The sequence below is a fragment of the Cetorhinus maximus genome, chromosome 10 (genome assembly GCF_964194155.1).
Source record: "Cetorhinus maximus chromosome 10, sCetMax3.hap1.1, whole genome shotgun sequence".
NCBI classification, from domain to species: domain Eukaryota; kingdom Metazoa; phylum Chordata; class Chondrichthyes; order Lamniformes; family Cetorhinidae; genus Cetorhinus; species Cetorhinus maximus.
This window is the reverse complement of record NC_135888.1, coordinates 66668690-66696176: the sequence shown is the minus strand read 5'-3', so window position 1 is coordinate 66696176 and position 27487 is coordinate 66668690. Positions and strand designations below refer to the sequence as shown.

The window sequence follows — 27487 nt, the reverse complement described above, 5'->3', positions numbered from 1 at the left end:
ATGGATGTATTTATGCTGTTAAAAGTTTCTTTTTGTCCTTTATAGTTCAACCTGTAAAATGAATATTCTATTCATCAAAATACCTGAAAATATATATCCATCAACATACAAACACACACTTTGAGACATTTCCATCACCTACCTACATAAAAATCCTGATTGCCTCAACTTTCCCAGGAACTAAACAGAAACAATTAGCTCTGAGCACATCTAAATCGGCTCCTTAGAAATTTTAGCCAATTATGATGTGTTCAGAGATGATGAATTAATATTTGTTTTTTGCAATGAGTTCCTGAAGAACTTGAGCCCACTAGAAAAACTACTGCTTACAAATATTTTACTGCTAATGTCATCTCCTTTCAACAGCCTCGAGTGCTGTGCTGAACTAGCATATGTTCCATCTCATCGTAGGAAGCAGTGTGACACATACATATAATAAAAATCTCATTAATAATTAAAACTTAATGACAAAAAAACTTTCAGTTGCCACACTCAAATTCCATCTCTTAAAATCCCTGTTGCCAAATATTGCCAACACAGCCGAGTGTAGCCTGTATAGAGTCAACAACGCTGGTATCAGTAATCATCACTAACACAAACTAGTTCCTTTGAAGTTTCATTCTAAGTTATCCCACAACCAATGGATCAGACCAAAGCTCTGTAGTCCTGCCACATCCAGTCATGAATTGTGATGGACAAGTAAACATGGAGGAGGAGGCTCCACAAAATATCCCCACCCTCAATGTTGGAGGAGCCCAGCACAATAATGCAAAGGACAAGGCTGAAGCAATCATAATCATCTTCAGCCAGAAGTGCCGAGTGGATGATGTATCTCGATCTCCTCCTGAGGTCCCCAGCATCACAGGTGCCATTCTTCAGCCAACTTAATTCACTCCATGTGATATCAAGAACCGGCTGATGGCACTGGATACTGCAAAGGCTATGGGCCCTGTCAAAATCCCAGCAGTAGGACTGAAGACTCATGCTCCAGAACGAGCTGCGACCCTAGCCAAGCTGTTCCAGTACAGCTACAACACTGGCATTTACCTGACAATGTTGAAAATTACCCAGGTACGTCTTGTCCACAAAAAGGACAAAGCCAATCTGGCCAATAAATACATCATCAGTTTACTCTTGACCATCAGCAAAATGATGGAAGGTCTCGTGGACAGGGCTAGCAAGTGGCACTTGCTTAGCAATAACCTGTGCACTGATGCTCAGTTTGGGTTCTGCCAGAGCAACTCAGCTCATTACCTCATTACAGCCCCAGTCCAAACATGGACAAAGAGCTGAACTCAAAAGGTGAGGTGAGAGAGTTTGCCCTTGACATCTAGACATTTGATCAAGTGCAGCATCAAGCAGCCCTAGCAAAATTGAAGTCAATGGAAATCAGGGGGAAAATTCTCCACTGGTTGGAATCATACCTAGCAGAAGGGAGATGTTTGTGGCTGTTGGAGGCCAATCATCTCAGTCCCAAAGCATCACTGCAGGAGTTCCTCCGTGTAGTGTTCTAGGCCCAACCATCTTCAGCTGCTTCATTAAGGACCTTCAATCCATCATAAGGTCAGATGTAGGATGTTTGTTGATGAATGCACAATGTTCAGTACCATTTACAACCCCATAGATACTGAAGCAATCTGTGTCCATTCGCAGCAAGACCTGGATAATATTCAGGCTTGGACTGACAAGTGGAAAATAACATGCACGCTACACAAGTGCCAGGCAATGACCATCTCCAACAAGAGAAAATCTTACCATCTCCCCATGACATTCAATGGCATTCCCTGCACTCAACCCCCCACTATCAACATCCTGGGGGTTACCAATGAGAAGAAACTAACTGCACCAGCCATATAAATACTGTGGCTATATGTGGTCAGAAGCTAGGAATTCTGTGGTGAGTAACTCACTTCCTGTATTCCCAAAGGCTGTCTACCATCTACAAGGCACAAGTCAGGAGTGTGATGGAATACTCTCCACTTGCCTGGAGGAGTGCAGCTCCAACAATACTGAAGGAGCTCGACACCACTGGGGCGAAAGCAATCCACTTAATCAACACCCCATCCACTACTTTACATACTCATTCTCTCTACCACTGGCGCACAGTGGCAGCAGTGTCTACCAACTGCAGGATGCACTGCAGCAAATCGCCAAACCTCCACCCACAGCACCTTCTAAACCCATGACCTCGTTCACCTAGAATCATAAGGGCAGAGAACAGATGAGAGACCACCACCTGCAAATTCCCCTCAAGCTACACACCATCCTGACTTGGAACTAAATTGCCGTTCTTTCACGGAATCAAAATCCTGGAACTGCCTCCCTAATAACACTGTGGGTGTGCCTTCACCAGATGGATTGCAGTGGTTCAAGGCAGTGGCTCTGCCAGCAGCACCCACATCCCATCAAAGAATTAAAAAACAACACTATCTTCTTACATGACTTGGTGTCAAATTCTACTCCTCAGGCAGAGTCAGGTGAAGCTATGGAGGTGGAAATAGTCGTAGTGATGACACAAATGGATATATGGTCTGAAGGGGCCAAATATGACACTGAAGTTGCAACCAGTCTGGTTCTGTATGAGATAGTTGCCAGGAAAAGAGATGGAGTCAGTGGCTAGGGAATAGGTTTTTTGACAGAAACTGAAGGCAATGGGCGGAATTGTCCCAGATTTCCACTAAATGTGATAGTGGGCGTAAAAAAAGGCGTTTTACACACCAGCTGCAATGGCAGGCTTTTGCGCTGCATCATCCACTTCCCGCCTTATTAATTATACAGCCATAGGAAACATGCTGGATCGCAGGCAGGCAGCCTCTGATTGGCCCATCACGCCATTACCTCACTGGTTCCTCACACTGGGCGCCATATTTAAACTGCAGCTGCACACACACTTCTCAATGCTTGTACCCCAGGAAGGCACCGGTGAAGGCATGGCCCCAAAAGCCAGGAAGAGTGCAACACCCCGATTCAGTGATGCTTCCCTGTATCCCTGGGATGCCTTCTGGACTGTATGGCGGCCAGATGTGATGTCCCATACCCCGGCTCTGGCTGCAGGAGGCCCGTCAGTCTCACCACTCTGACTTGGGAGTCGGTGGCAGAGGTGGTCAGTACCAATGCTGCACAAAAGAGGTCGGCAATCCAGTGGAGAAAGAGGATGAATGATCTCATCTCTGCCACCAGGGTAAGGCAACCATCTTATCACTCTAAACTCAGACACTCACAAGCCCATCACACGATCACAGGCATCTCACTCATTGCCAGCTCAAGGGACATTACCACTCAGTCTCTCACACATCACCCACATATCCATCTAGCCTCATCTCCTCTGGAGACTGTCTCCTCAGCCCTCACCATCTTGAGGCCACTTGCACAGATCAACATGTGGCCCCACACACACCCTGGGATAACCACCCTTCCCCAGTGCAGCTTTCACTCTGCAACCTCTTCCCTTGTCTGAGGCCATTTCTCCGCCTTCCCCAAGCAAGCCCTCGCCCAGCAGCCATTGAAAAGCCACCACTGCTTTATGGCTGGTCTGGTAGGTAGGGACTTGCCCACAAATCCCCTTAAAAGTGATGTGGTGCTGCCTGTGAAGTGTTGCGCTGATGACCACGAATGCTGCCTGAAATAAGGTAGACAAACCTCGAAGTCCTGAGTGAATTGCAGGTTGCCAGGTGCACGTCGCTTATGTACAGTTGTGAAACATGTCGGCCTGCAATCATGCCCATGGGCCTGGATGATTCAGCTTGGGAGTGGGGTGGAGGGGGGTGGTGATCCCGATGAGCAGGGCTTATAATGAGATGCTAAAGTATTGAAATTAGATTCCCAACATGTGGTGGCAGCGGGAAACGTGGCCCGCTACTGACGGGTGGAACGATTGCAAACTGGTTTCACAATGGCGTTAAAAACCAATTTTTGGCCTTCCCACCATATTGTCTGCTCACACCCACCCACTGCCAATGGGACCAGACGATTCCGCCCAATGGTCCAATATTTAGGTTGAGGAAATTTCTGCTTATCAAGTTTTGGATGTCAGATAAGCAGTCTGATAATTTAGAGTCACTAGAGAGGTGGCGGTGTAGTAGAGCAGGGTGTCAACGGTCTACATATGGAAACTCATGTATTTTTACATGATGTAGCCAAGGGGTAACATTTAAGTGAGAAATTGGAGGAAGCCAAAGATAGATCCTGGGGGAAAGCCAAAGTGCAGTCATTGGGTGTGGAAGTGGGAAGAGAGCCCATTGCAGCTGGCTCTGGCTGCGACTTGATAGATAAGAATGGAACCTGATGAGTTCAGTCCCACACAGCTGGACTCCAGAGGAGAGGTAATGGAGCAGGATATTTTGGAGAACCATGTCAAAAGCAACAGACAGGTCGAGATGGCTGAAGGAGAGAGTTTATCATGGTCACTGTCTCAAAGACATGGATTTGGGAGGAGACAGCAAATTCAAGGACTTGAGAGAAGAATGAAACATTTGAAAATAGGATGATAGCTTGCAAGGACAGAGGGTTCAAGGGCTGCTCTTTTGATGAGAGGGATGATGGCGACAGATTTTAAGGAAGATGCTCTGTACCTGAGGAGAGTTAACTATTAGCATGGAGGTCAAGAAGGGAAGTTACGCAGTCATTGGAGGAGGAAGTGGCTCATGGACAAGATGAGCTGACAGAAGCATGAGGTAAAATAGAAGAGAGTTCAGGACTAGAGCAGGGTGAAACCTGACAGCAAATAAGGGAATCAACAGAGCCAGTTGAATCAATTTTAGTGACAAAAATGTCCATGAACTTCTCACACTTATTATTGGTGGCAAGGTTGAAAGAGACTGGTGGGAGGGGCTTACTAAAACTGTTTACAGGAGAGAAAAGATGCCGGAGGTTACCTTTGCATTTTAGGATGATGCTGAGTAGTAAGCAGTTTGGCAGAAGACAACGCAACCCAATAGTGTTTTATGCGATCTGGCCAGATCTGACAATGAATGGCAAAATCAATACCATGAACTCTCAAGTCTGCATACATTGGACTTAAGGGAGTGGGGATGAGGACCAAACCAAGGGAATGAGCAGGTTGAGAAAGAGTAATGGATTTAATGGGGCTGAGGGGATTGAAGGTGAAGGTATAGTTTAGCAAACTGGTGGCCGAAGAAATATTGTGGTGAATGGAGGGCCAGATCTAGATAGCTGTGGTTGCAAAAATGCAGTTGTAAGGGAAGTAGGGGAAAGTTATTTACCAGGGGCAGACACAGAAGCAAGTAGGGTTGGGATGTGAGTGGAGAGTGAGGCAAATAAGTGGTTAGAGTTGGCCTTCTCTGTGATTGATATGATGAGAGTAGCGAGGCCAATAGAAGCATGCATGGTAATCAATTGAAGGGCTGAATGGTAAACTGATTGCTTTATATGAGGCTGCATCAATCTGGAACAGAGAGCAAAGAGACATTTTATGTCGTACTTTAACTAATTGCTTGGCAAATAAAAAGAAACCCTTGCATTTATACAGCACTCTTCATGACCACCAGACATCTTAAAACATTTACAGCCAATGAAGTATTTGTTTGAAGTGTAGTCACTGTTATAATGTAAGAGATGCTGAATTTACACATTACAAACTCCCACAAATAGCAATGCAATAATGACCAGATAATCTATTTTTGTGACGTTGACGGAGGTATAAATATTGGCTCAGACACCAGAGATAACTCTCCCGCTCTTATTCGAAATAGTGCCGTAGGATTTTTTTACATCAACCTGGGCAGACAGATGGGGTCTTGGTTTAGCATTTCGTCCGAAAAATGGCACCTTTAACACTGCAGCAGTCCTTCAATAATGCATTGGAGTGTCAGCCTTGATTTGTGCATCCCTGAGATGCACTTGAACTCAGAACTTAGTGATTCAAAGGCAGAAATCCTTCCAGCTGAGTCACGGTTGACATATGGTAATTGTGAGGTGTTTTAACTTGACTGACTTCTTTCAGTCTGAAAGCCTCTTACAACTTTGGTGCCAGGCCTTCTAAATAGCTGATACAACATTTATCTAGATTATATCTCCTGTCAAGCATTCTGGTTTATACTCACATGGTGAGATATGCTTGTATGCTGAACATGGCAACCTTCCTTTTTCCCATTCCTTGGAGCAGTAGCTTGACAGCTGAATTAATGAACCAGAGTTTCCTCGCTATATACTGCACATTGGGCCAGATTTTCACACTTCAGTCCGTGTCAGAGTGGAGGCAAGTGGGATTTAAAAATGGTGGGAGGAACCCAATTTTGGGAGTACCGCCTCAATTCATATCATGTGGGATTTTTATGGCACTGGGATAAGGATGTGGGTAGCGAGCCTGCACATAGCAATATCATTATTGTCTAGTCCATTGTGGGGGTTAGAATTTTAGAGCCCCCCCCCCCGCCCAGTCCATTATTTCTATGGAGTCAGCCCCATTTTGGTAGGAGATGTGCTTCACGGAACCTTAAAGGAGTCATGAACCACGGAGGAAGCCTAGTCTGGAGTGGGGAACCTATTTACAGCTAAGTTCAAAAGGTGCTGACAACTTCACATATCAGAAGGTAATGGTCTATGACAGGTTAAATATGTCTTTAACATAGTGATTAATAATAGGGAGAAGAGGTTTTAAAAAAAGTAAGTGGCCATTAAATTGACCAGCACTGTGGAAGTTTTCAGGTGCATTAGAGTACTTTATCTATTGGATAAATAGCTCCTCTGCATTCAACAGTATTGTGATTAAGCTTTTAATTTGCTATTTCAGCCCGGGATTTAATATTTTCTTTGATTGACTGTCTAGACATCAGTTAAAGCCTTTTTAAGCAATGGGGCAGATGGCCATCTGTTCCCTTGCTTCAAAGGTTGAACAGATGATTGAGGTCTTTCAACAACATCAAGGGCCTGAATTTTTTGGTCATCAAATGTATGTGATCGGCAGGCCCGGGAGTGGATGGGAAATGGGAAACTGGCTGCGATCGGCTTTCAACCACAATTTCACACTGGCTGGCCAGTTAACGGCCAGCCAGCGTGAAACGTGTGCTGAATAGATCAGCGCTGCCAGGGTGGAGGTGGGAAGAGGGCGAGCACCAATGCAACCAAAGGTGCAGGTAAGCACTTTGAGAGAGCTCTCTAAAGGCAGACAGCTGCCCCAGGGAGCTGCAGACCTTCACAGACAAAAGCACTGCAAAATATGTCCATGCAGCACAATCAAGCACATGAAAGCATACCTCGTAAAAAATTAGTATCCAGATGTCTCTTTTAATTTTATTTCCCCACGTAGATTTAGATCAAGGTTTGAGCAAAAATATGAATGCCGCCTGGGAGAATGGCTGGTCCGCCAACCTTAAATATGGATGGGTCATGTGAAATCGCTGTTGATTGCATTATTAATGGGCTCAATTGCCCACATAATTGTTGGCGGGCACATGTGGTAGTCTGAAGCATGCCCGCCAAATGAAATATTGCGCGAGTGTGCAGTGACGTCATCTCACGTTATTTCATGTCCGTTTGGACTGGGTCCGCACCCGTCTGTGGGATGTAAAATTCTGGCCCAGAGGTTTAATATATTCAGCTCTGGAGGCTTTGTTGATACAACTGTGCAATGGAATCCCATTATGAATGTGTGGCTGAATTCCAAATCCACTAATGGTCCGAGCTGAGCAGGGGTTGTTGACACAGCTGTCAAGTGGACTGTGAGCTTTGCTTTGATTGACACTTCTATGAGTAGTCAATAGGATTAAAGTATTTGTAATGTTTTTGGAAATTATGTTTTCCTTGACAGTTTTACGACCACTTAAGAGTACATTTTTAAGTGGAGCTCGAACAGCACTGTGTTTGATTGACAGTTTTATGAGCTCATAAGAGGATTAGAGTTGTTTTGAAGAGGCCCTCTTTCGAATGGCTGCTTGTTTATTTTAACAGTTCCATGAATCCCAATGTTATTGTAGGGCTCATGAGTTCTGTCCATAGTGTATATTGGATTAATGGGATGGGGAGTATAGAGGGAGCTTGGGAGGTATCAGGGAACATGAGAGATATGGAGGGCATACGGGGGTATATGAAGGATACATTGGGAGATATGAGGGGGGCATAGGGGAATATAAAGGGGAGCGGGGGATGTGGAGGGGGAATGGAGTATGGTTGGGAGATGTGGGGAGGGGTGTAGGGTGAGGATGAGGGTTAGGGTGCCCAATAGTCACTTCCAGAGCTGGGCCGAGATCCCAGTGAACCTTCTAGCCTGCTCATCTCAACATCTGCCCACCTCCATCCCTGCCTTTGGGCTGCTTTGGGAGGCAGTGGCCCCGACTCCAACCCTTACCTTCCACCCCACCATGAAAATAGCTTGGCTGGGTAAGGCCATTCCAGAGGTGGGATTGTGACATCAGAAAACGGTCCAACTCATGACTTCCATTGAGAGGGTGAAAATCCGGGCCACTATTTCAACCGACAGGCTATTTGTATTGGAGGGTTTCTTTTGGTGGCAAAAAGTCCTTTTACTTTAGAAGTAGTTGCAGGACTTAAACAGCTGCAGTAGTATCAGGTATTTTGTTCCCTAATCTGCAACGACCCAGCAACTTGCAGGTTTTTTTATTCATTCACGGGATGTGGGCGTCGCTGGCTGGGCCAGCATTTATTGCCCATCCCTAGTTGTCCTTGAGAAGGTGGTGGTGAGCTGCCTTCTTGAACCGCTGCAGCTCATGTGGTGTGGGTACACCCACAGTGCTGTTAGGCAGGGATGCTGTGAATTCACCTCGAGTACATAACTAGTACTAAAGAGGAAATTAAGGGTGGTCAAGAGTAGAGGCCACTACTCTCCATTGACATTCCTGAATTGCACGAGTCAACAACTTGATTCCTCAATCATTCTAGCACAATATACAACTAACTACAAATAAGAGGGCCTTAGATTATAATGTTTGATGTTATGCAGAGTATTATGTTGATGTAATATACAGTAAACAGTAAATTTTGGACCAGTTTATGAATGACAAGTAGCAAGAGATTTTGTAGCTAGAGCAGTATTAACATTTTAATCTATAAATTACAATCTGTTGAGGAGTTGAATTACGCTCATTAATTAGTGGTCAGTACAGTTTTAAATGTTTTACCTCAATTATTTTCCCTTCTTGCAGGAGACTGCAATTAAAAGCTGATTCGCTGGCCTGAATTTTTGCTCAGGAGTTGGCAGCGCAGAGTCAGGAACAGTCCTGGCTCCACACAAACCTGGCTCGGGAGAAAGTGCCCCGGATGGTCTAATTTTCACTCCAGGGGGGCCGCCGCTCCTGGAAAGAGTTCGGAGACAGCCAGGGGAGCTATCAAATGCAGTGACGGCCTGTGCAAAAGGCCCGCCTCAGTGATCTGGGACTTTGTCCCAGCTGCAAAAAAAAATTAAACAAAAACAGCCCTCCAGCCCCCACTCACCCCCTCATACACTCCCCATGCCAACCCGTACAATCTTCCCCCCACCCCACCATGGCCCCTGATACCCTCCTTACCAACCTATGCCCCTCTACCACCCCCATTGCACTTTATAGTCCTTATGCCATCATAGGCCTCTCTACCCACCCTGTGGCCTTTTATAGCTAACTATTCAAACTTAGTGCCAAATCATGCCAACCCATACCCCTACCCACCACCGTTTGCCTTACACCCCACCATGTGAACTCATCAGTATCCACCATGGACAGACCGCAGGACCCATGCGAAGACAAAATAAAACAAAGTTCTAAGTGCCTATCGATGACTTCAACATTTTAAAAAAAGCTCATTAATACAAACACATCACTACATTTACATTCCTTGAAGTGCTCAATTACTTATAAAAACAAACGTTTAATTCAAGTGCTTAATCCCTTATAAAAACAAGCATTTGAATTCATAGCCCCACATCAAAGACTTTATAATCACTTGGAGCTGTCAAACAAACTGTAAACTGACAGACACCCTGCTGCGATAATAATATGTTGTGAAATCAATCATGCAGCATGAATCCTACAATGATAACCCTCAAGCTCGTGTCAACAGACAGTAAAATAACAAGGCTTGAAACATTAACTCTGTATCTCTCTCCACAGATGTTGCCAGACCTGAGTTTTTCCAGAATTTCCTGTTTTCATTTCAGATTTCCAGAATCCACAGCATTTTGCTTTGATCTATTATATTAGTGAAAAAGCACTGATTTTTTAAAAACGCCAGAATTGTTTTTTTAAAAATATATTTAAAGGCCAGAAGATTTAAATGCCTTGATAGCTTGACAGTTTTAATGAGCTTGACAGTTCCCTTCAGTTCCAATGAGTTTATCCACATTTTACACACATGTATGTATACTTTAACAATCCCAACAGGCACTTGACCTCTCTCAAAGGCGTGCGTAAATGTATCCAAAAGGGTACTCCACCTCTTCAAAAGAGTGCCCTACCTCTCCAAAGAACTCTTTAGACCATCTCCAAAAAGGTTTAAAGCCCACTAGTCGTATTTTGGACATACCAGTTACAAAAATTAGATGCATTTGAAGGCAGTTGCACTTTTACACGTGCAGCTGCCTGTGGGAACTACGGACATGCAAACTACAACCTGCCCTCGTGTCCCCAACGGCAAAAATGGTTGGTGCCAGATTCGGGGTGGGACTTCCAGAAATGGGTCTCCAACATCATTTTGGCTAAGCCAGAGACCCACTTTGTCTTTGTAAAAACTCAGACCCTTATCTCAAGGCAAGAGCTTTGCTGAGACTGTTTTTTTTTTACAAAGCTTATGCATTTAAATGGTGGCATAGTGGTATTGTCACTGAAATGGTAAGCCAGAGACCCAGGGTAATCCCCTTTCCACCTTTTGGGAGAGTCTAGGACCAGAGGGCATAATCTCAGAGTAATGGGTCGCCCATTAAAGACAGAGACGAGGAGGAATTTCTTCTCTCAGAGGGTAGTGAATCTGTGGAATTCTTTACCGCAGAGGGCTGTAGAGGCTGGGCCATTAGGTATATTCAAGGCTGAGACAGACAGATTTTTAATCAGTAAGGGAATCAAGGGTTATGGGGAAAAGGCACGAAAGTGGAGTCAAGGATTATCAGATCAGCCATGATCTCCTTGAATGTTGGAGTGGACTAGATGGGCCGAATGGCCTACTTCTGCTCCTACATCTTATGATCCTATGGTAAAGCTTTGGGAACCTGGGTTCGCATCCCACCACGGCAGATAGTGGAAATTGAATTCAATAAAAATCTGAAATTTAAAGTCTGATGATGACCATGAAACCATTGTCAGCTGTCTCAAAAATCCATCAGGTTTACTAATGTCCTGGTGTGGCCTACATGTGACTCCAGATCCACAGTAGTGTGGTTGACTCTTCAGTGCCTTCTGAAATGGCCTAGCAAACCACTCCATTGTATTAAATCGCTACAAAGTCAATAAAAAGGAATGAAACTGGACGGACCACCCAGCATTGATCGAGGCACTGGAAACGACAAGGGTAATCCAGCCCTGTCGACCCTGCAAAGTCCTCCTTCCTAACATCGGGGGCTAGTGCCAAAATTGGGAGAGCTATCTCACAGACTAGTCAAGCGATGGCCTGATATAGTCATCCTCACGGAATCATACCCTACAAATCATGCCCCAGACACCACCATCACCATCCCTGGGTATGCCCTGTCCCACCGGCAGGACAGACCCAGCAGAAGAGGTGGCACAGTGGTATACAATCAGGAGCGCATTGCTCTGGGACTCTTCAACATCGACTCCAGCCCCTATGAAGTCTCATGGCATCAGGTCAAACATAGGCAAGAAAACCTTCTGCTGATTACCTGGCAAGGGCGCAGAATGAAATGTGGGCAGGGAACTTCAATGTCCGTCACCAAGAGTGGCTCGCTAGCACCACCGCAGACCGAGCTGGCCGAGTCCTAAAAGACATAGCTGCTAGACTGGGTCTGCAGCAGGTGGTGAAGGAGCCAAGAAGAGGGAAAAACGTATTTGACCTCATCCTCACCAACCTGCCTGTCGCAGATGCTTCCGTTCACGACAGTATCGGTAGGAGTGACCACTGCACATTGCTGTGGAGGCGAAGTCCTGTCTTCACATTGAGGATACCCTCCATCATGCTGTGTGGTACTACCACCTGCTAAATGGGATAGATTTCGAACAGATCCAGCAACTCAAGACTGGGCAACCATGAGGCGCTTTGGGCCATCAGCAGCAGCAGAATTGTACTCAACCACAATCTGTAACCTCATGGCCTGGCATATCCCCCACTCTGCCATTACCACCAAGCCTGGTTCAATAAAGAATGCAGCAAGGCATGCCAGGAGCAGCACCAGGTATCCTAAAAATGAGGTGTCAACCTGGTGAAGCTACAACACAGGACTACTTGTGTGCCAAACAGCATAAGCAGCAAGTGATAGACCAAGCTACGAGATTCCACAACCAACAGCGGATCTAAGCTCTGTAGCCCTGCCACATCCAGTCGCGAATGGTGGTGGACAATTAAACAACTCACTGGAGGAGGAGGCTCCACAAATATCCTCATCCTCAAAGATTGGGAGCCCAGCACATTAGTGCAAAAGATAAGGCTGAAGCATTCACAACAAACTTCAGCCAGAAGTGCTGAATGGATGATCCATCTCGGCCTCCGCCAGTCTTCAGCCAATTCGATTCACCTAACGTGATATCAAGAAACAACTGAAGGCACTGGATACTGCAAAGGCTATGAGCCCTAACAATATTCCAGCAATAGTACTGAAGACTCGTGCTTCAGAACTTGCCAAGCCCCTAGCCAAGCTGTTCCAGTACAGTCACAAAACAGGCATCTACCCAGCAATGTGCAAAATTGCCCAGGTATGTGTTGTACACAAAAAGCAGGACAAATCCAACCTGGCCAATTAGTGCCCCATCAGTCTACTCCCTATCATCATCAGTAAAGTAATGGAAGGGATTATCAACAGTGCTACCAAGCAGCACTTGCTTAGCAATAACCTGCTCAACGACGCTTAGTTTTGGGTTCAGCCAGGGTCATTCAGCTTCTGACCTCATTACAGTCTTGGTTCAAACACAGACCAAAGAACTGAACTCCAGAGGTGAGGTGAGAGTGACTGCCCTTGACATCAAGGCAGCATTTGACCAAGTGTGACATCAAGGAGTTCTAGCAAAACTGGAGTCAATGAGAATCGGGGGAAAACTCTCCGCTGGTTGGAGTCATACTTAGCCTAAAGGAAGATGGTTGTGGTTGTTGGAGGTCAATCATCTCCATTCCAGGACTTCACTGCAGGAGTTCCTCAGGGTAGTGTCCTCGGCCCAACCATCTTCTGCTGCTTCATCAATGACCTTCCTTCCATCGTAACATCAGAAGTGATGATGTTTGCTGATGATTGCACAATGTTTAGCACCATTCGCGACTCCTCAGATACTGAAGCAGCCCATGTCCAAATGCAGCGAGACCTGGACAATATGCAGGCTTGGCCTGACAAGTGGCAAGCAACGTTCGTGCCACACAAGTGCCAGGCAATGACCATCTCCAACAAGAGACTTTGGGACAGAGGTTAAAACAGCGAGACTTCAGGACAGAGAGGTTAAAACAGCGAGACTTTGGGGGAGAGAGGTTAAAACAGCAAGACTCAAGTAGGAGTAAGGGTAAAATAAAAGCAAGGGTCCATATTCTATTTAGTTAAGATTTGTCTGGGGAGCTCAGTCCCGTGATTTGCACATCCTGCTCTATGTGGGAAATCCTAGATGCTCCTGGCGGTCTGGATGACCATGTGTGCGGGAGGTGCCTCCGACTGGAGCAACTCGAGCTCCGGGCCTTTGGAGCTTGAGCGGCAGCTGGAGACACTACAGTACATTCACGAGGCTGAGAGATTTTTAGGACATGGTCACCCCTCAGCTTAATAAGTGCAAGCAGAGAGGGGATGGGTGACCTCCAGACAGAAGAAGGAGACCAGGCAGGTAGTGAGGGAATCCCCCGAGTGCATCTTACTCGCAAACCATTTTTTGGCCTTGGAAAATGGTGAGAGTGATGGTTCCTCCGTGGAGGCCAACCAGAGCTAAGGCCATGGCATTGTGGGTGGTCCAGCTGCTTGGGGGGTGTGGGGGGGGGGGGGGGGGGGGAGGAGGAGGAGGAGGAAAAAGTGTGAAAAAGTGTGGAAGTGATAGGCGATTCGTTAGTGAGGGGAGTAGACAGGCGCTTCTGCGGCCATAGACGTGACTCCAGGATGGTATGTTGCCTCCTGGGTGCCAGGGTCAAGGATGTCACGGAATGGCTGCAGGGCATTCTGAAGGGGGAGGGTGAACAGCCAGAGGTCGTGGTCCATGTTGGGACCAACGACATAGGAAGAAAGAGAAACAAGGCCCTGCAAGCAGACTTTAGGGAGTTAGGTAGGAAATTGAAAAGCTGGACTTCAAAGGTAGTAATCTCTGGATTACACGTGGTGCCATGTAGTAGGGAGGATAGGAACAGAAGGATAGAGCAGATGAATGCATGACTAGAGAGATGGTGCAGGAGGGAGGGCTATAGATTCCTGGGGCATTGGGACTGTTTCTTGGGGAGGTGGGACTTGTACAAGTTGGGCATGTTACATCTGAACAGGAACGGGACCAACATCCTTGCGGGGAGGTTTGCAAATGCCGTTGGGGTGGATTTCAAATAAATTGGCAGGGGGATGTGATCCTGAAATATAGTTCAGAGAGGGGAGAAACTGAGATGGAATTAGAAGTTAAAACGCCAACAAGTGAGACTGGAAGGCAGAGGGAACATAGGCTAGATAAGAAAGTAGTGAGCAAGGCTAAATGGAATATATTTTAATGCAAGGAGCCTGAGGAATAAGACAGACGAGCTGAGGGCACAGATAGGCACGTGGAGTATGATATCATAGCTATGACCAAGACTTGGCTAAAAGGGCAGGATTGGCAGCTCAACATTCCTGTTTATAGGGCATTCAGATGAGATAGAGAAGGGGATAGAAGAGGAGGGGGGTTCACAATATTGATCAAGGAATCAATTATAGCAGTTAGGAGGGATGATATCTTGGAAGGATCATCAAATAAGGCCAAATGGGTAGAAGTAAAAAACACAAAAGGGGCGAACACTATTGGGTGTGTACTATAGGTCCCCAAACAGTCAGGGAGAGATAGAGGATCAAATATGTAATCAAATTTTAGAGAAATGTAAGAATAATAAGGCAGTAATAGTAGGGGATTTTAACTACCCAAATATTAACTGGGACAGTTTTAGTGTATAAGGTAGAGAGGGAGCAAAATTCTTAAATTGCATCCAGGAGAACCTTTTTAGCCAATACGTAGAAAGCCCAACAAGGGAGGGGGCAGTTTTGGACCTAATATTCGGAAATGAACCTGGGCAGGCGGAAGGCATATCAGTAGGGGAGAATTTTGGAGATAATGACCATAACTCAGTTAGATTTAGGATAGTTATGGAAAAGGATAAGGTTGGGCCAGGAATAAAAGTTCTAAACTGGGGAAAGGCTAATTTTACTAAGATGAGATACGGTTTGGCCCAAGTGGACTGGGAGCAGCGACTTGCAGATAAAACTGTGTCAGAACAGTGGGAGGCATTCAAGGAGGCAATAGCGAGAGTATAGGGCAAATATGTTTCTGTAAAGACAAATGGGGGGTGGGGGACCCAGTCCGGAGAACCGTAGATGTCAAGGGACATAAAGGGTAGGATTAAGCAAAAAAGAGAAGCTTATGGCAGATACCAAGGGCTCAATACGGCAGACTCCCTAGAGGGGTGTAAAAATTGCAGAGGGGAACTTAAAAAGGAAACTAGGAAAGCTAAGAGAGTGCATGAGAAAGCATTCATAGGTAGAATAAAGGAAAATCCAAAGGGTCTTTTTAAAAATGTATAAAGAGCAAGTGAATAACTAAGGAAAAAGTAGGGCCAGTTAGGGATCATAGAGGTAATATGTGTGTGGACCCGGAAGACGTGGGTACAGTCCTCAATGAATACTTTGCGTCGGTCTTCACAATGGAAAAGGACGACGCAGGTATAGACATCAGGGTGGAGGACTGTGAAATATTAGAGGAAATTAACAGAGAGAGAGAAGGTACTAGCGGGTTTAGCGGCCTTACAAGTGGATAAATCCGTGGGCCTGGATGAGATGTATCTCAGGTTGATGAGGGAGGCAAGGGAAGAGATATCAGGGGCCCTGGCAGTAATTTTCAATCCTCTCTGGCCACAGGTGAGGTGCCAGGGGACTAGTGGACTGTCAACATTGTTCCATTATTAAAAAAGGAGGGAAGGGATAGACCAGGAAATTACAGGCCAGTCAGTCTAAACTCAGTGGTTGGGAAGTTACAAGAAAGAATTCTGAAGGACAGAATATATCTGCACTTGGAGAGACATGGATTAATCAGGGATAATCAGCATGGATTTGTTAAGGGAAGGTCGTGTTTGACAAAGTTGATCAAATTTTTTGAGGAGGTAATCAGGAGTGTTGATGAGGGTAATGCATTTGATGTAGTCTACATGGACTTTAGAAAGGCTTTTGATAAGGTCCCTCATGGCAAACTGGTCAAGAAAGTAAGAGCCCATGGGATCCACGGCAAAGTGGTATGTTAGATCCAAAATTCGCTGAGAGGCAGGAAGCAGAGGGTGATGGTAGAGGGTTGTTTCTGTGACTGGAAGTCTGTTTCCAATGGCGTTCCACAGGGCTCAGTGCTGAGGTCCTTGCTGTTTTAAGTGGGCGGGCCAATTAAGGCCCACCCAGTGTGACGCCTGGCTGGAAGCGCTATGCGCTTCCTGTGCAGGCGTGAGGGCGTTCCCCAAATGCACAAAAGAGCGCACATCTGCCTCAGGGAGATCGCTGAAAGTTGTACAAATATTAAAAATAGAAAAAAAAAATCCTTAACACGTCCCCCTCATGTGACAATGTCACACGAGATGGGACATGTTCATAAATTTCACTAAAACTTTATTAAACTTTTTTAAACCCTACATGAAACCTCATCCTGCCGGTGGATGAGGTTTCATGTTTTTTCTATTCCCCACCGGGGCTCCTGGCCTGCCCACCAACCTTAAGGTTGGACAGGCAGGTCCTTTAATTGTTTTAATGATCCTGTCAATGGCCTCAATTGGCCATTGACAGGTCAGCGAGCGGACAGCTGATCTCGCTGTGCTCCCACCTTCCTGAAGATTTAAATGGGGCGGGATGCGTCATTCCCGCGTCATTTTGTGCGTTGGCGAGCGGGCCCTGTCCCCTGCTCGCCGATGGCAAAATTCAGCCCAATGTGTTTGTTAGCGAAATGTTATTATAGCTATTATTACTAAAAGGACTTGAAAGATTGCTAAAGTATTAAAATATTGCACAACAGGATTTTAGTTTGTTGAAATTTGAGCTCTAAGACATAAAGACCACTAGACTTTCATTCAATTGAGCTTGTCTCTCTTTACTTTCTCTCTGGCTAGTTCTTTCTCATTGTTCATCAACAGTAACTCAGATGTGTGCTATTATTTCAGATAGCATAATTGATGCATTTCTGTACTTCACTGTTAAGGCAGGATGAAATTTGGACAGAATATCACAACTGCACTAGGAAGACATCCATCTTGTGCTATTTACAGCAAAAGCAAACTTCTGTTGATGCTAATGCTGATTACACTGGAATCCATTGAAACTGAATAAATTGTCATTCATTGTCAGATTCTTAGGTAAGATTTTCTTGGCACTTTGTCAGTCAAGAATTAGTAAGTGTTTGTCGAAATGTGCCTATTGTGTACCAGGAATTTTCTTCTATCAAATTTGGATACCAATAATAATGCATTAAAAAATACTGCTCTTACTTGAGAGGAAGTTACTTTTACTCGCACAAGGAAGAGGTAACAAATGAGTTAAAGGGCTAATGGCTGAAACAACTATTCGACATTTCTGTAACTAGACGACAGAACCACTGTTCAGGCTGTTTCTACAGGTATAAAATAAACTGTTCATCAAACTCTTGTGGTTTTGACTGCAGGGAGTCAAGATCCAGTGTAATTTTTAGGTGACTTCAGCACAGTTAAAACTGTGGAAAAATTAGAATAATTCAGTCCTCATCTTAAAGTAATATACTCTATTTCTATCTTTATATTTCCATTATAATGGGAACTGCCTTTATAAGATTCTTACAGCTTCCCACAGTGATGGTGCTACAGGGGCAGAAGCATTGAAAATGTAACCTTATAATTGTAATAATTTATAATTAGCCTTGTAGTTACGTTTCTTTTATTTTAAGACAAAGATGTTGACATACCAAACTCGTCGAACAAGGATTCCACAAAGCTTGTGCCATTCCGACAATCAGACGTGTTCATGTACATATAATTAGTCTCAGGAACTGAAGAAAGAGGCACAGCGAAATTTAATTACAACAAAGGCAGAAACCAAGCGATCAGACATTTTGAAGCTTCAAGTTCTACATTTGTAATAGTTGATAAACTGTTACAAGTAATGGTCTAAATAGAATGTCCATGTAGAACTCCAAATTAAAACCATATTGTGTATAATAATGTCACTTCTCCACTGTTTATTCTGTAGGAAGTCAAAGTCTTACTAATTGCTGCTTAGCTCTGCTCAGCTAGGTAGAGAGTCATTTGATAGTAAAGCATCTGTCACATAAAGCAACCTCAAATTCCTAGTGAAAATAATTAAAACTGCTGAAACATCTGAATGGGAAAGGACTAAAGCATTTCATTATAAAGTAAACAGCGATTCAAAATTTGGATACTGAATTCACAGCTTCTCTTAATCTATACCCTTCTAATTTCAGCCTATGGAGCTTTCACACAATGATCAGCAGTTCCTCATAACAAATACCCTTTCAATGTTCTAATGCAGATTCTTCCAAATTTTCATCAGAATTCCAAAAGAAACCCACTCCAAGACAGTGACATTCAACACCTTTAAGGCCTATAATACAGTTTAATTTAAATTTACTAGTATGGAAACTGTTACCTCTGTTTCTTATACTTCTGGAAAACGCAATAAGAAGTTTTAAATCCTCTTTCAGTGAGCCCTTGGCAATGAGCAATTGTTGACATTTCATATTCAGTGTTTTCCCGAAATATATTTAGTGTATTATGACTAATATGCTATTGAAAATCACATTTTAACTTATGGGCTGGATTTTTTTAGGTCAATGGCAAAGTAATGGCACTCATTGTTGACCTCTAAGAAAGCTGCCAACAAAGATCTAGCAATCTCTATGACACAGATTTCTGCTTTATGGATGTCACTTTTTCTAGCACCAAGTCAAGGGGATGTTATCAGGCAGAATAAGCAACCAATCACAATGAAGTATTCCAACAGACAGCAAAAGAAAAGTAAAAAACACTGAAAGCTTTGATTTTTAACTAAGTTTAACAGCAAAATAAATGATTGGGACGTGCACATGGGATTAAGGTAGGAGACACAATATCATATACTTGTTAAAAATTTATATTTTTTAAAATGCAGGATTTATCATAATAGAAGAATTTGACAGTCATCAAATATAAAATTATGCTTTCGGAGCAGGTGAGGTTGTTTTGCAGTAATTATGAACTTAGTATGCCATTAAAAATAAGTTGTAACTTTTTCACTGGTTTTTACAGCAGGCTGGGGATGTGAGGAGGGGGAGGGGGAGAGGAATCTCAGTAGTGCATCCTCAGGGGAAGTGCAGCATCACTGACAATGACTTCTGGATTTCTGCATGTAAATGCACATGTACAGATCCAGAAGTCGCTGTCAGTTTCAGAGGAGTAATGACAACGATCGCTGACAGTTCAGCTGTCATTACTGCCGCAAAATATGGGCCATTTTAATTTTTAAAAAATTAAGCATACCTTTTTAGACGTAACAAAATTTTAAAATTACTTTTTAAAAAAATGACTTTATTCTTTCAATGCAACACTCAGCCAAATTACCAAAACAATCAATGACAGATATCAAATAGTATTACACAGCTCAAAAGATTCTTTACAAACACAACTCACATTCAAAGATAATAGTTGTTGGTCGTACAGAACTTGAGTATTTCTGAAAAAAGAGACATAGCTAAGCTTTTTATCTAGCACTCATCAGGACACTTCGCACAAATACCAATATAGTGGGAAGACAACAATTTATAATGTATGTGAAGAGAGTGCTGATTGATTGGCAAGTGGCGTTGCCATGGAGAATACACCAGTGATGGTGACTGACATTAACTGCCAAGCATTGTTTGAAATTTAAACCAGGCAGCTTGACCCTGATTGGTCCAGGCATTGCCCTGAGGAATGAGTCAGCAAATGACTGTCACTTATTTTGTTTAGTTGAAACAGGCGCAATGTGCGTACATGTTCTTTCTGTCTGCAAAAAACAGGGCTGTGTATTAATATACGTAGTTTCCAGTACACACAAATACACCACACTGTGAGCCCAACTGACAATCTTAAATTGGTTGTCTGCGTAATTCTTAGCACACTGAGGACTATTCAGCAAATGTTGTCCAATTGTCCAATTAATGTTGGACACTGAGTTCTGCAAGCATGGGCTGATTGGGTCAGGTCTGTACCTTGTCTGTTGTGAACAGTGGCTGGGACATGCTGTTTGATACAGTCCGCCAGTCTTTGGGATGTACGGCCTACATAACTAGCATCGCACAGGTACTGAACCTCATATACCACATTACTCATGTGTGGTAGGCAGAATGTCTTTTTGGTTTGACGGCAACATCCTGTTAGTGTCCTGATGAGCTTATGATGAAAAGCTTAGACTTGTCTCTTTTTTCAGCAATACTCAAAGATAAAATGTACAACTACATTTCTTGCTTCACAGTTTTGGATGTTTCATAGGAATTTCATGAGCTGACAATTGGGTGTTATTGAATTCCACATGCCAACATAGATTATTGTAAATCATCTGAGTGATCGCGGTTTTGTAAATGAAGCTGACTTTGAATATTTCTGAAACAAATTAAATGTGGTCAACATAGATATCACTTTAAGGGTTAGCTGAAATTCAAAACAGACCTGAAGCAGCACAACGTCGTCAAATCACAGTTGCACTGCAAAACTCCAAAGCTATAAATCCATTTTGCTCATTGTGTCTGGAAGTTGTTAGACAGTAAAAATCTGCTCTAATCTCTTCTAGGAACTGAAGCAAGTGTTTTCCCCTTTTGCTCATCTCCAGATGATAAAGGAGAAATGCTAATTGTTCTGTTTTATCATGTGAGGCCACGGACAGCCAGATATAGTACAACTGTTGAATGAACTTATCAATGGGTAGCCTTTTGTCGATCAGCACGGGCACATTGGGCCAAATGACTTCCTCCTGTGCTGTAGATTTCCTATGATCCTATAAACACTACCTTACAGCCTAATTAGTGAGGAATGCTAGTAAAAAGAATAGAACACTTTGTATTTTAAGCATTAAGTGTAGAATTGTGCAATCTGAGGTTGTGTAAAACATAGCTAGAAGTACAATAAAGCTGCCTCTATTCTGGCCCAAAAACATCCCTCAGTATGTATTACAGAACACCCTTTAATGTACCAACTACAGGACTCAGCCCTAACCTTAGAAGAGCACCTCCTACTGTACGAGTGTGACATGTTTTTTTCCATTTTTTAACACCTGGATAAGCTTGACAATTAATGCCAATTCTGGAAGAGTTTGTGTTGTACAATCATGCCCATTAGGGACTAGGGATTTTCACTTTGGGAATTAACCCCAATAAAGGACACCTCCTGTTGGTCAGCCACACAGTAGCAGTAACCATGACGAAATTGGGATTATTATGCACCCCCTCCCCAGCTGAAGGAATAAATGAGGTGGCAAATGAGCAACTAAGTTAAGGAAAATACAACTGTGAACAAAACTTAATATTTCATAAACTAAAGCATTGTCCCAACAAGGCTTTGTTTCAGTTAGAACTCAATGAATTGGCATGGGAGTAAAGTAATTTGATTTATATCACTGACCAGAGGTTGGTTGAAGTCGCTGCAACATGCTGCTCACTGTCATCGTCTTCTCTCTGGTGGTGGCACTCAGGTACTCGTGGTCCAATAATTTCAGTAAGAGACTCAGCTCTGGGATCAGCTGCTCCACCACTAAAGAATGAAAAGCATGTTCCTCAATTATCCTGCTAGACAATTGTATTTCCCAGCTTAAACTCCAGTAGTAACCTGTGCAACTGCAATTAAAATATCATTTATATTGCTCCACAGATACAGAAAGATGCCTCAAAGCATTTTCAAATGATGAAAAAATGGATATGATGGGGAGTATGCGTGAGGAAAGCAGAAGGGAATTGAGGTACTGGGATAGAGAGCCATAAAAGAAAAGAGAGGTTTTTGAAAGCAAGGCAAGGAGATGGAAGGTTGGAGAAAATTCAGTAAAAAAATTCTAAACGCCAATGCCGGAAGGAGAAGCTGGTAATGGTGAAGGGGAGGGATGAAGGCATGAGGAGAAGTTCATTGTTAGGTGAGTGGACAACAAGTGCAGAGATGGACAAAATCAACAGAAGAACATATGGAATGATGACACTTTGATTTCTTGATATATACACATCCAGTAAGAAGAAAAATCGTATTTAAGCCAACTGCTTTAATAATTCAATGCCTCAAATTGTTTCTACCACTATGCCTGTAACCATTAGTAGTTCCTCCTAGGCTGCTCTTCGCAGAAAATGATCTTTCAATTCACAACTTAATTTTGGAAGGACAAAATTTAAATTGTACTATGGGCTATTTTTCAAATTTAAGCGAACATTATCTAAAAATTTGACATTTTAAAAAATCCTTCATGGGATGTGGCATTGTTGTTGAAGGTACTCCCACACTGCTATTAAGGAGTTCCAGGATTTGATGAAAAAGTAATGGCAATACATTTCCAAGATGGTGTGTGGCTTAGGGGAACCTCAGGTGGTGGTATTCCCATGCATACGTAGGATTACATAGGATATACCACATGGAAACAAATCATTCAGTCCAAGCAGTCCATGCCAGTGTTTATGCTCTATTTGAGCTTCCTCCCATCTTTCCTCATCTAAATTGATCATCTTAACCCTCTATTCCCTTCTCCCCCTTAAATGCATCTAAACAACTCAATTCAAGTACTCCTTAGATAGCAAGTTCCACGTTCGCACCACTCTTTGAGTAAAGAATTTTCTTCTGGATTCCCTATTGCAATTCTTGGTAATTATCCTATATTGATGGCCTTTAGCTATGCTTTCCCTACAGGAAGAAACAATCTCTCTGTATTCCACACCTGAAATGCTGTCTTGGTGGCTAGGGCAGTCGTTCTCATCTCACCTGTGGATTTCATGCTTTTTTGTCTGTTTGGACCAAGGTTGTAAAGTGGTCTGGAGCTGACTGGTCCTTGTGGAACCCAAACAGGGCAACAACGAGCAGGTTATTGATGACTAAGTGCCATTTGACAGCAATGTCAAATATATCTTCCATCAGTTTGCTGATGATTGAGAATAGGCTGATGGGTCACTAATTGGCCAGGTTGGATTTGTTCTGTTTTTTGTGGACAGGACATGCCTGGCCAATTTTCCATTTTGTCCAGCAGATGCCAGTGCATTAGAACAGCTTGGCTAGAAGCATAACTAGCTCTGGAGTACTATAGCCGGGATGTTGTCAGGTCTCACAAACCTTGCAGTATCCAGTGCCTTCAGCCATTTCTTGGTATCATATGAAGTGAAGCGAGTTGAAATCTGTGACAATGCAGGCAACAGAAGGAGATCCAGCATGGATCGTCTGTTACTATTCAGAAAGCCATGTGGTGAAAGATATAACTGGAGCCTAATCTTTACATGTACACCAGCTTCTGTTCAAGCAAGGTCTTGACTTGAAAATTCTCATTCTTGTTTTCAAGTCCCTCCCCGCTCCTCTCTATCTCTGTAATCTTCTCCAGCCCCACAACCCTCCAAGATATCTACACTCATCTAATTCTGACCACTTGAGATTACCCAATTTTAAAGGTGCCAGCCAGGGTGACCAACTCTGGGTGAAATAAATAAGTAACACTTCGACAAGGGGGCCACTTATGAGACCTGGGAGCAGGTGCATGGGGCAGGGGTGGTGAGTGGGGGTGAGTCGTGCTAGTGAGTCCTTGAGAGCAGGGGCAGCAGGTTGTGGGGGTGCTGGTGAGTTCTTCAGAGCAATGGGGGTGCTGTTGACATGGTGACAGCAGCGGTGGAGGACGGACCCAGGCCCACTCTGGCTGCTGACTCAGACCCTACCACTCAACAACCACAGGACAACCCCGAACGGACACCATCAACCTTGCCGAGCCCCAGTGCCTGCAGTAGAAATCCAGGACAGAAGAAATCCAGGACAAAATGTTTCCCATGAAGGTCTGAACTGGGAGGTAGAAGCCAAAATAACAGAACTGTCCTGGAAAACCCAGGATGGCTGATCACTCTGACTCCACCATTGCCTTGGCTTCAGCTGCCTAAGCCCTATGCGCTGAAATTTCCTCCATAAGCCTCTCCACCACTTCACCTCACTTTCCTCCTTAAAGACACTGCTTAAAATCTACCTCTTTGACCAAGCTTTTGGTTATCTGCCCTGACACCTCCTTACGTTGTTTGGTGTCATTTTTCATTTCATAATGTTCCTGTGAAGTGCCTTGGGACCTTTTATTATTTTCAAAGTTCTGTATAAATGTAAGCTGTTGTAATATAACAATATTTTTTACAGAGGTACAGATTGCAAACATGCACCTCTAAATCCAACAACCACAGTTTCCGTCTGCAACTATATATATATGAGCAGGGGTGCATCCCATTTAGTGTCCAGTATCTTAATTAAACATTCAATTAATATATAATTAAGATAAAAGCAAAAAACTGCGGATGTTGGAAATCCAAAACAAAAACAAAAATACCTGGAAAAACTCAGCAGGTCTGGCAGCATCTGCGGAGAGGAACACAGTTAACGTTTCAAGTCCGTATGACTCTTCAACAGAACTAATTATTATATAATTAACATCATCCATTGGGCACTTCTGGCTGAAGATGGTTGTAAATGCTTCAGTGCTCTCTTTTGCATTCACATGCTGGGTTCTGCCACCTTTGAGGAGGGGGATGTTCATGGAGCCTTCTCCTCCTGTTAATTGCTTAATTCTCCACCACCATCCATGAATGGATGAGGCAGGACTGCAGAGCTTTGATCCAATCTGTCGGTTGTGGGATTGCTTAGCTTTGTCTAAGTTTATTGTCCACTAGGAAACTTTACTGATGCCCTATGACAAGACTGACTTGAATCCAATAAACTGGTCCTCTTTTGACATTGGTATTTTGAGTTCAGTGTTCAAATGGCATTTATATCTTGCAGGTATAAAAATGTCCAATATAATCCACTGCACCATTTTGTTTATTATTTTTTTAAGTAATTTGGCTAAAAGTAAACTGTTCATCAATATAATCTAGGTTTTGTCACCCAGCCAATGATAGAATGTTTCTGTGGCATTATTTCTGCAAGCTTTTCCCATCCACACAACTTTCAACCACCACAGGAACAGCCCTCCTCGCCCTTCCCCCTCAGTCTCTTGGGTTTATCATACCTCACAGCTAGATCAGAGCCCAAAGCAAACTGAAGATAAACAGGACAAACAATCTGCAGGGGCTATTTTCTGTGTCAATAAATAACATTGCTCCCACAGAACATGTTCACACAGTTTCTCACCATGATTTTCTCTGAGCTGGGAGAACACAAGACTCAATGAATTACGCAAAGGCCAGTCAAAATCAAACTTATTAATGCTAGTATCATTCAACATATCATTAATTTAATAGGATTTTAAATCCTATTAAATTCATACTAAATTCCTGGAGTACATTGATAATTCAACCACATAAAAGGGCCAAGAACAATGATAGGTTTGTCATACGTATTTTTCTGCTATCTGGTGCATGACTGGTGGTAAAGTAGATATGCCTGTGCTGTAATACTGCTAAGATGTAGGACACAGTCATGGTACATTTCAGAGATCAGGCTGAACTCCAAAGTGCCTCAAAATCCATTGATTCTGCGATCCATATCGATGTCAACTGAGTTGAACAAAAAAAAAGCACAGCTCTTTTCAAACCGTTTGGGATATTACCTCACACAACATTTGATTAGCACGCACATACCAAAAACCTGCAACTGATGAACCATTCCACAGAGCATCAGGATCTTAAGAAGATCAATTTCAACAAACGTGGCTCAAATATATCACCAAGTCTCACCCAAGGCCATATTGAAAGAGACAGTTTTCTAATTATTCCAAGTTTTATAATGTAAGGCATCAAAAACTAAATAATGTTCTGTTTCCTTTTACTGCAATGTGTTAATGGGTCTGATTTTAACTCTGTTCAAGTGATTTTTTTTGTGCAAGTTAAAATTCTTCTCTGTTCTATTCATTTGAATTCCCTTCGTTTACAGGGCTTCAGGGAAATTTTGACTTAATTATCAGTCCTGCTACATAATTGATAACCAATTAATATTGGTGGAGTTTTGATTGCAGCGTATCAAGATTGTAGTGGCCAGTTTCACAAAGATATTACACATTATAAAGGACAGGTCAATTCAGAACTAAGAACTGCTTCATAGAAAAAAACATTGGGTGCATCACTGCTACATCACTCTAGCCTGGCTGTATAGAATTTAAAAGTTCACAAGATTTCCACTGTTAACATTATTAGAAGATGGCTCCAAGATATTTTCCTTATTTCATTACATTAGTTTGAACATATACACAAATGAAGGTTTCTGTTAGCTTCTGCAGTGTGTAAGTATTCAAAAGATTTTTAACCTGTTGAGAACCTGTGGGGCATTCCAAGCCCAGTGCACCAATCAAAAATTAAAAATGGAGACACATTGGTCCAGGTTTTCAAAGGGCTATGGGGGTCCGAGCCCAGTGCTGGTGGGATTTGAAAACTCCTGTCCCGCCAGTTGCCTGATGCCTCCAGAACAGAATGCTATTTTCATAGGGCTGCCAGATTTGCGGGGTGGGGGGGAGGGTGTGGGATGAGGGAGGGAATGGGAGACCTGCTCGCAGCCAATTATCAGCCCCTCAATCTCCTTAAGTTTTTTTGCAGGCCTGTCCAGTGCAGAATGCAATTTTTGAACTTTATTGTTGCAAAGCCAAACAGTCTGGTGTACTTAGTGCACAGTCGTCAGGTTTGTTGCAGGGCCAAAGTTTATCAATCTTGGTTTTTTTACCTGTCTTTTTTCTGAGACCAATCTGCACCAGTGTAAGTGCTGGGCATCCCTTCCTGGCTGCTTCCAGCCCCGTTGGCACTGCTGGCCCTCCAAGAAGCTGCCTGCTCTCTTTGGCAATACAGTGGCAGCCCTGCCTTCAACATGGCTGCCTCCTGCCCTTGCTGCTGCCGCCAGGCATGCAGCTCCACCTTCTGTATGCTCTTGATGCCTTTAACTGGGTGCTGAGAAAGTCTCTTGGCTGATTAGGTCATTTGAATTTAAAAATAGCTTCTCGAGAGTGAATTAGGTGAGGTGCGGTGTTGGGACCCAGAAAGCATCTGGGTGTCGAGTTCCTGATCCCACTTTTGAAAATCCT

General features: G+C 43.5%; 1 protein-coding gene across 2 annotated transcripts in view; it reads right to left on the bottom strand.

Moving 5' to 3' along the window:
• afap1l1a (actin filament associated protein 1-like 1a) overlaps positions 1 to 27487 on the bottom strand; it is a 225950-nt gene that overhangs the window by 87338 nt on the left and 111125 nt on the right. For both annotated transcript variants that reach the window (XM_078550584.1, XM_078550583.1), the window contains exons 2-3: positions 21898 to 22026; positions 18213 to 18296 (exon numbers count right to left, since the gene is read on the bottom strand). In XM_078550584.1, coding sequence (XP_078406710.1) covers positions 18213 to 18296; positions 21898 to 22026 — 213 coding nt within the window. The remainder of the gene's footprint in view (positions 1 to 18212; positions 18297 to 21897; positions 22027 to 27487) is intronic.